This window comes from Ruditapes philippinarum, unplaced genomic scaffold, assembly GCF_026571515.1.
Source record: "Ruditapes philippinarum isolate M1 unplaced genomic scaffold, ASM2657151v2 ctg3714_1_1_1_1, whole genome shotgun sequence".
Lineage (NCBI taxonomy): Eukaryota > Metazoa > Mollusca > Bivalvia > Venerida > Veneridae > Ruditapes > Ruditapes philippinarum.
The window spans coordinates 112,368-120,167 of NW_026862021.1; the positions used below are offsets into that span (position 1 = coordinate 112,368).

Sequence of the window (7,800 nt, forward strand, 5' to 3'; positions counted from 1 at the left end):
ATAACTATAACCAGTTAAATCACCAATTTCTTGGCAAGTGAATGACTACTAATTTCACAGGACTTTTAAATCAGTAGTGGGAGACAAGTGACCCTTAGGTTCAATGACCTAGATTTATTGTCACAGAAATATTTCAGCTTGCTTGATTATCAAATCTGGGTGACCCCTGGATTACAAATCCATTTCTCTCACTTTGAGCTAAGCCGGCAGAACTTTATCAGAATCTTTTATTTGAAGTTTAAATGTTGATACCCCTGATATTTTTGCAGTACGACTAGTAAAGTTACAGTTGTCTTTCAATGCAGATTTTCTAGTTAAAGATTATCTTGATCTCATGCAATGCAATAGCAATAATTGTGGTTTCAATTTAAGTAAATTTTATTATGACATAAGTATAGATTCTATAAATATATTAACCTTAAACCTGCATCATTTGTAAATAGACTTGCCTTGAGATTCCATTTTTGGGACTGTCCATTTTCAGTTTTTGGGATATAAATATGTTGAAAATAAAAAAATCAGACGGCCAACAATGTCGAGCCAGGGCAGACTGTAGAAATGAATAGGCTTACCTGGTTTTATACAATTGGCTGGTTTTATAAAATTGGCAAAGCCTTAACGATTTTGGTTCCAACAAAGGAAGGTTTTAAGAACAAAAAAAAAAAAAAAAAACTGTAAATGTCTTAATATATTTTCCTTTCCATTACAGTTTGATGACTTTCTGAATGCTGTGCAGAAGGCGACTGGATTTCCACCTGTGCTACAGTGTACAATCACAGAGGTAATTTATATTTATTGAATTTCATACATATATTCAGCTTCTTTCCCTTCCGTTTCACGAATAGTCCTGAACTATATTCTTCAGATCAACCTGTACATAGCAGCCGTCTGAAGAGCAAATACCATTGTATATATCGTCAGTAGGATTTACTTCCTAAAGGAAGACTTTACAATAAATTTCATAATAAATTAACCTGTATAGAGCAATTCCTCTCGGCAACAACTAACATATTTGTCTCCCAAAGGGTTTTGCTCTGCAAAGGTTGTATTGTATACATATTTTCTGTTTGCAATCCAGTTAGTACATAATTTGAAATTTTTTCCTTATTTGATGATGGACAAGTGCATTTAAGATATTTATTATGGTGAGGGTTTGATATGGTGGCTGATTTGGTACATTGGCGTTTGTCAATAGCGACAAAGCATCTTATCATTATCGCTTTTTTGTCTTGTCACTTGTGACAAAGTGGCAAATGGCGCGTTGCCGCGCTGTCATCTTGTCATCCTGTCTCTAGTAAAGCACGCCAAACGGCGTATTGTCCCGCTGTCGCTTGGCTGATAAGCCAATTCTTTTATTTGAACTGAGCGACAATTTGACATGGCTACAACAGGCTGCACCACAATGCACCGTTGGGCGTACATTGTTAGCAACATGACGACAAGACGAAAGTCCGACAACACGCCGTTTGGCGCTTTGTCCTGTTAAGCTGGCGCCAACACAACGCACAACGCTCATTCTCAATAAGACACAGCATTTGATGTTCCACTGGGTAGCTCTTATACGAAGGTTTTTCTTGAGGTCAAAATGTCGTTAGAAAGGTGGCTGCCACTTTGTCTAATAGGGACACTCTCAGTTTTACCTTTCTATCTGTTATTTTTCTTTTACAAGTACCATTAATGCCCTAAAATGTAACATACGTTACTGTCGCCACCTAGAATTTTCAACTTTGAAATTGTGTCTCAGAAAACTAAGTTCCAGAATAAACGAAACATGTGCAATTAGTCATTGCTGTGTGTATATGAACTTTGATTATTGGTAAAAATTACATTTGACTCTTAAAATCTCATTGATATAATGAATGATCAAATGTCGCCAAATGCATATAAATAAATATTGCCAAACCTAAAACAATAATAAGTGGAACCGAAATTACATAATTGAATCGATGCATGCTTAATAATACAGCATATATATAATTATAAGTAAAAATAAGCTTGCAGCCTCTCAAAAATCATTATATTTTCGGAAATTTTCATTTTTTATTCAAATCTTTTCAACAGCATTTTAAAAAGAAACATACGTTACCATTATTTAAGAGCCAATCCATTCAAAGAAGAATCCAAACAAGTAAGAAAATTAACATGTGTGTAACTCTGATATATTAACCACAAATTATGGCGGGTTAAACGGTCTTGCGTCATTTTTAACCCACTTTCAATGTAAAAATGAAACATACGTTACAGAAACATACGTTATCAACTTTTTAAAGTTAGTTTATCAAAAGGGAAATTGAAGTCAGAAAGCACGTATAACAGCAACATTAACTTCTATTTGACATAAGTAAGTTAATTTTGATAACTTTGGTCGAGTTTTAACTTGTTTAAGTAACCACAGTGAAACAAACGTTACTTTTATCAAACAGACTTTATATTGTTTACACATGCATATATAAAAACATAAAATCGCATTTTTATGACAATAGAATGATGTACATTTGATTCCTAAATAAAAAAAGTCGATTTTACATGTAAGTTTCAATTCCGTGATTAAGTTCATAAATAAGCGAGTGTGAAACATACGTTACTCCAACTTACAATTCAACAATTTTTGAAAATTAAAGATAAAGTTGGGATTATCATGCCTGTTAGTAACGGTTACCTTGTATTAGATGTAAGAAGATACAAAATTATTTTTACAAGGGAAAGATATGTTAATAATACATATGTATGTTGATGTACCAGCAGAAATGTTAAAAATATTTTATCAGATATTGATGTTCTCAGCAACAACTAATTCGTTTCTGCAAAGAGCTTACTGACCGTATTTCATTCTATATATAATAATGTTAAAATAATATCCATAAATATACATTATTTTACAAAAAATAAAATTGTTTTCTCAACCTTTACTTGCATTTGAATAAAATGAAACATACGTGACATCCTATATGGGGATAAATATATAACTGCTTAGCAATAAATTTTCCAAATATTAAGAAAGTGAAAAGTTGAATGTTTTGAAAAAAAATGCTAATACAACATTTGTGTATGCATTCGACCTCTCATAAATTATATATGATATATATCCTTTGAATGAAGACATAAAATAATCATTTCCAAAATTGACTATTTTTGCTTTCTACGAATATTTAACTTTGAAGAAATTAACTGAAAATTAGCAAGGTACCCAACTTCATTGAATTTTCCTATGTTAGAAAGTCCCTCTAGATAGAAAATTTACAGATTTTGATATATTTTAAAGACATTTGTTGTTAATATGCAGCCAATATGTTACATTATTAGATCTGAAATCTACGTTACCGAAGAAATACAGTGTCCTTACCGAAATAAATGTCATCCTGTTATATCATAGTTTCTTGTTCAAAATATTTCTGGCAAACTTGCAAAATACCCTAAACTTTTACTTCATCGATAAAAAATGACACAATGACAACATCAAATTTTTAATATTTTTCAACCTCAAATGCTTTATTTTATTGAGAATGGGCGACAAAGGCGTTCCAAATGAGCCACCATAGTTAAAGATATATAGTTACACTCCAGTTCCTCAGAGCCATCAGTGATTGGTGGATAGTTTTTTTTAGCCAAACTATGAAGTGGACTGATGACAAAATATTTAACACCTAAATTATCTATTGGTCACCTGTTTTTCACCTATCAACTTATAAAAGATAAGTTTAGTCTGTAAAAAATTACTGATTGGGATTTATAAACAGGTTTAAATTTTGGAGCGGTGAAAATAGTTTTACAAATTACCGATTGACAACCTGTCTATAACCGATATCAACGATGGGCCACACACAGGTTTAAACTTTTCAATCACCGATGGCCAGTTAAATTACTCAGAATACCAGAAATGAAGTAACATAGTACAACTGACCAAAACAATGAGTAAATTAAATAACTAGTTGTGCTAGGGTGTTACATCTGTTAGGCTAAAATAATCCCCAACAGTTTGGTGCAATAAGGTCAAAGCACTGGTAAATGTTCTGGGTAAACAGTGTCTTGCTGACGTGTTTAAATCAACTAGACTATTGATACTGTATACCATTACATTTGAAAACATGTTTTTAGGTAATGTTAAGCTTTTGTGTTTCTTATGATCAATTTTTACACCCACTATTCCCTAGGTGTAAAAGTGAGATCCTGTTAGTAAAAGGTGATATTTGAAATGTGACAAAGTATTGCGTTTGTTTTGGTGTGATATTTAAAATGGTATTTGCGATAAATTTGAAAGATAAAGTGTTATTTTTTGGTGTGATATTAAATGGTTTATATGATACTTATGAAAATTTCTGTCAAGTTGAGGAGGTATATTAGGAAGGCTTTCTTTAGTACAATGTAATGGGGTTTTTCCCTTCCTTTGTTACTTGTATAATTTTTTTTATGAATAGAAAAATGAAATTGATATATTTTCCTGTTTGGTGTGATCATGATGATGAAATATTTACAGTTTCCTTACAGTATTACTGCTGGTTGCAGTTTACAAAATTTTTGTTTGAATTCTGAAAAAAAGAAAGAAACAAATGTATTTTTTTTGTATCTTAAACACATGTATTAACTTAAAAAGCGAATGGTGCATGAAATTTTTGCTAAATGATTAAAACACTACTTAGAATAATGGGGGGGGGGGGGCAAATGGTTCTTTTTTTTTTATCAAAATGTTCGGCAGTATAAATAAAAATAATAAAAATAGTACTCAAAGTCCCATATTTACCTTTTAGATGGTGACATATAGATTAACTTTTGTCAAATCATCACACAGTCCTGCAGTATGTAGACAAAACACCTGCAGTATGTAGACAAAACAGTAAGTGGTATCAGTGTGAATTAGGTCTTTTTTCCCCTTTTTTTCCTATTATAAACCCTGTAACTAACAATAGGTTTTTCAAATTCAGAGCGAAAAAGCTAGCCTAGTATAGCATAAAAGTTAAGTGTGAAAATTAAGTAAATATTTTATTTCTATATGATTTCAGCAAAATGGGGAAAAATACCATCTGATTGATCAGATTCAGATTTGCCTGAATAAAGACTTCTCCCCACGATCGTGTTCGGACAACACCGTCTATCCTCTCGGATACTACCATTCCAAGGGAGACAACTCTACCATGGCCTCAATTGGGAAGGGAGTGAAGAATGATTTGATTGGTCGACGCAGTCATCATCATTACCATGGTCCACCACAGTCGAGCTGCTCAAAGAAATACAAATTCTACTACCCACCTATTCACCAAGTCTAAATGTTTTGTAAAGACCTTCGTTTATCTATTTCTTACTCAGGCTTATTTTCGTATGCATGCATATATAAACAATATGCAAACAGACCGTTTATCTATTTTTTACTCAGGCTTATTTCCATATGCACGCATATATAAACAATATGCAAACAGATACAATTCAGGTGCTCATATACACATATGCACTTACGTTTCACACACATCAAGACAGAGCAGTAAACATGAACTATGTTCAACACATAATTATATGGGTGCAGATATACATACACAGGTTAAATTACAAAACAAATTATACTGGGTTAATTGTCACTATGAGTTGTCTGCTGGCAAAAATTAACCATTCCACACAACAATATCAAACAATAATTGGGCTGGCTCAGGTCTCAAATAAAAGAAAAAAGAATAAAATAAAGAATAAAAAATGTCGGCCCCAAAATTGTTTACAATTACTCAACCTTCGTAGCAGGTACTCTTATACACACATGCAATTACACGCAACATAGCAAGTGCTAATATACACACATACACAAATATACAATTACACAACATACATAGAAGTTGCTCTTGTACACACATGCAATTACACAACACAGGAATATGTACAATACATCTTGACATAATTAATGATGCAACTTTAATTTTTAGCTCGACTTTTCTATGAAAAGGGGAGCTATCCTACTCGCCCCGGCGTCGGCGTCGGCGTCGGCGTTGGCGTCACACCTTGGTTAAGTTTTTCGTACCACCCCACTTTATTTCAGAAGTATTACAAGTATGGCTTTGAAACTTACCATACTTGTTCACCATCATAACCTCCATCTACAGACAAGAGTACATAACTCTGTCAAGGTTTTTGACAGAATTATGGCCCTTTTTTGACTTAGAAAGTGTATTGAGCTTGGTTAAGTTTTTTTTACCACCTCACTTTATTTCAAAACCATTGGAGGTATTGCTTTGAAACTGACCATACTTGTTTACCATCACGACCTTCATCAACAGACAAGAGGACATAACTCTGTCAAGGTTTTTGACAGAATTATGCCCCTTTTTGACTTAGAAAATACATTGAATATGGGTAAAATCCACTTATTGCCTTAACCCTTTGAGATATTGCTTTGAAACTTTTAATGCTATTTCACATCATTACCCCCATCTGTACGCAAGAGAAGGTAACTCTGTCAAGGATTTGTTTTAAAAATTAAGGCCTTTTATCGACTTAGAATCTTGGTTAAGTTTTTAGTACCAGTCCACTTTTTGACTGAACTGTTTGAGATATTAATTTGAAAGTTGGAATACTTGTTTACAATCATGATTCCCAAACATGTCCAGGAGAAGGTAATTCTGTCAAAGATTTTATTTGAATTATGGCCATTGTTCACTTTAAAAATACAGAGATTCTTGTATTGCCTTTTACTGCAAAAACTTTTTTTATTGGCAAGCAATAAAAAAGTCGAGCGCGCTGTCTTACGGACAGCTCTTGTTATTCTTGTCGATGACATTCCAAATACTAAAAAAAATAAACAGGCTATTTATTATTCTCCTAATTTATCATTACTTTTTTTTTTTCTTATGTAATCAAAAGCTTTACAAAGTTTTATATTTTGAAGCTGGTCAGAACATTTGGTAAAGTGTACTTAAAGTGTATGTAAAGGGTATTTAAGGTGCCAACTGCATATTTTATTTCTCTTTAATTTGTAGAAACTAAATTTCAATGTAAAATGTCTAATAACTGTTGTTAGCTCGACTTTTCTATGAAAAGGGGAGCTATCCTACTCGCCCCGGCGTCGGCGTCGGCGTCGGCGTTGGCGTCGGCGTCGGCGTTGGCGTCACACCTTGGTTAAGTTTTTCGTACCACCCCACTTTATTTCAGAAGTATTACAAGTATGGCTTTGAAACTTACCATACTTGTTCACCATCATAACCTCCATCTACAGACAGGAGTACATAACTCTGTCAAGGTTTTTGACAGAATTATGGCCCTTTTTTGACTTAGAAAGTGTATTGAGCTTGGTTAAGTTTTTTGTACCACCTCACTTTATTTCAAAACCATTGGAGGTATTGCTTTGAAACTGACCATACTTGTTTACCATCACGACCTTCATCAACAAACAAGAGGACATAACTCTGTCAAGGTTTTTGACAGAATTATGCCCCTTTTTGACTTAGAAAATACATTGAATATGGGTAAAATCCACTTATTGCCTTAACCCTTTGAGATATTGCTTTGAAACTTTTAATGCTATTTCACATCATTACCCCCATCTGTACGCAAGAGAAGGTAACTCTGTCAGGGATTTGTTTTAAAAATTAAGGCCTTTTATCGACTTAGAATCTTGGTTAACTTTTTTGTACCAGTCAACTTTTTGACTGAACTGGTTGAGATATTAAATTGAAAGTTGGAATACTTGTTTACCATCATGGTCCCAAAACATGGGCAGGAGAAGGTAATTCTGTTAAGGATTTTATTTGAATTATGGCCCTTTTTGACTTAGAAACTCAGTTAAAATTTTCATTCTTGTCCACTTGTTGACTTAACCATTTGAGA

General features: G+C 33.2%; 1 protein-coding gene across 3 annotated transcripts in view; it reads left to right on the forward strand.

Annotated features, from left to right (window-relative positions):
- Positions 1–5,896, forward strand: part of LOC132717697 (ribonuclease Oy-like) — a 32,481-nt gene extending 26,585 nt beyond the window's left edge. For all 3 annotated transcript variants that reach the window (XM_060701237.1, XM_060701236.1, XM_060701235.1), the window contains exons 9-10: positions 710–781; positions 4,998–5,896. In XM_060701237.1, coding sequence (XP_060557220.1) covers positions 710–781; positions 4,998–5,261 — 336 coding nt within the window. In that variant the 3' untranslated portion in view covers positions 5,262–5,896. The remainder of the gene's footprint in view (positions 1–709; positions 782–4,997) is intronic.
- Positions 5,897–7,800: the final 1,904 nt, after the last annotated feature.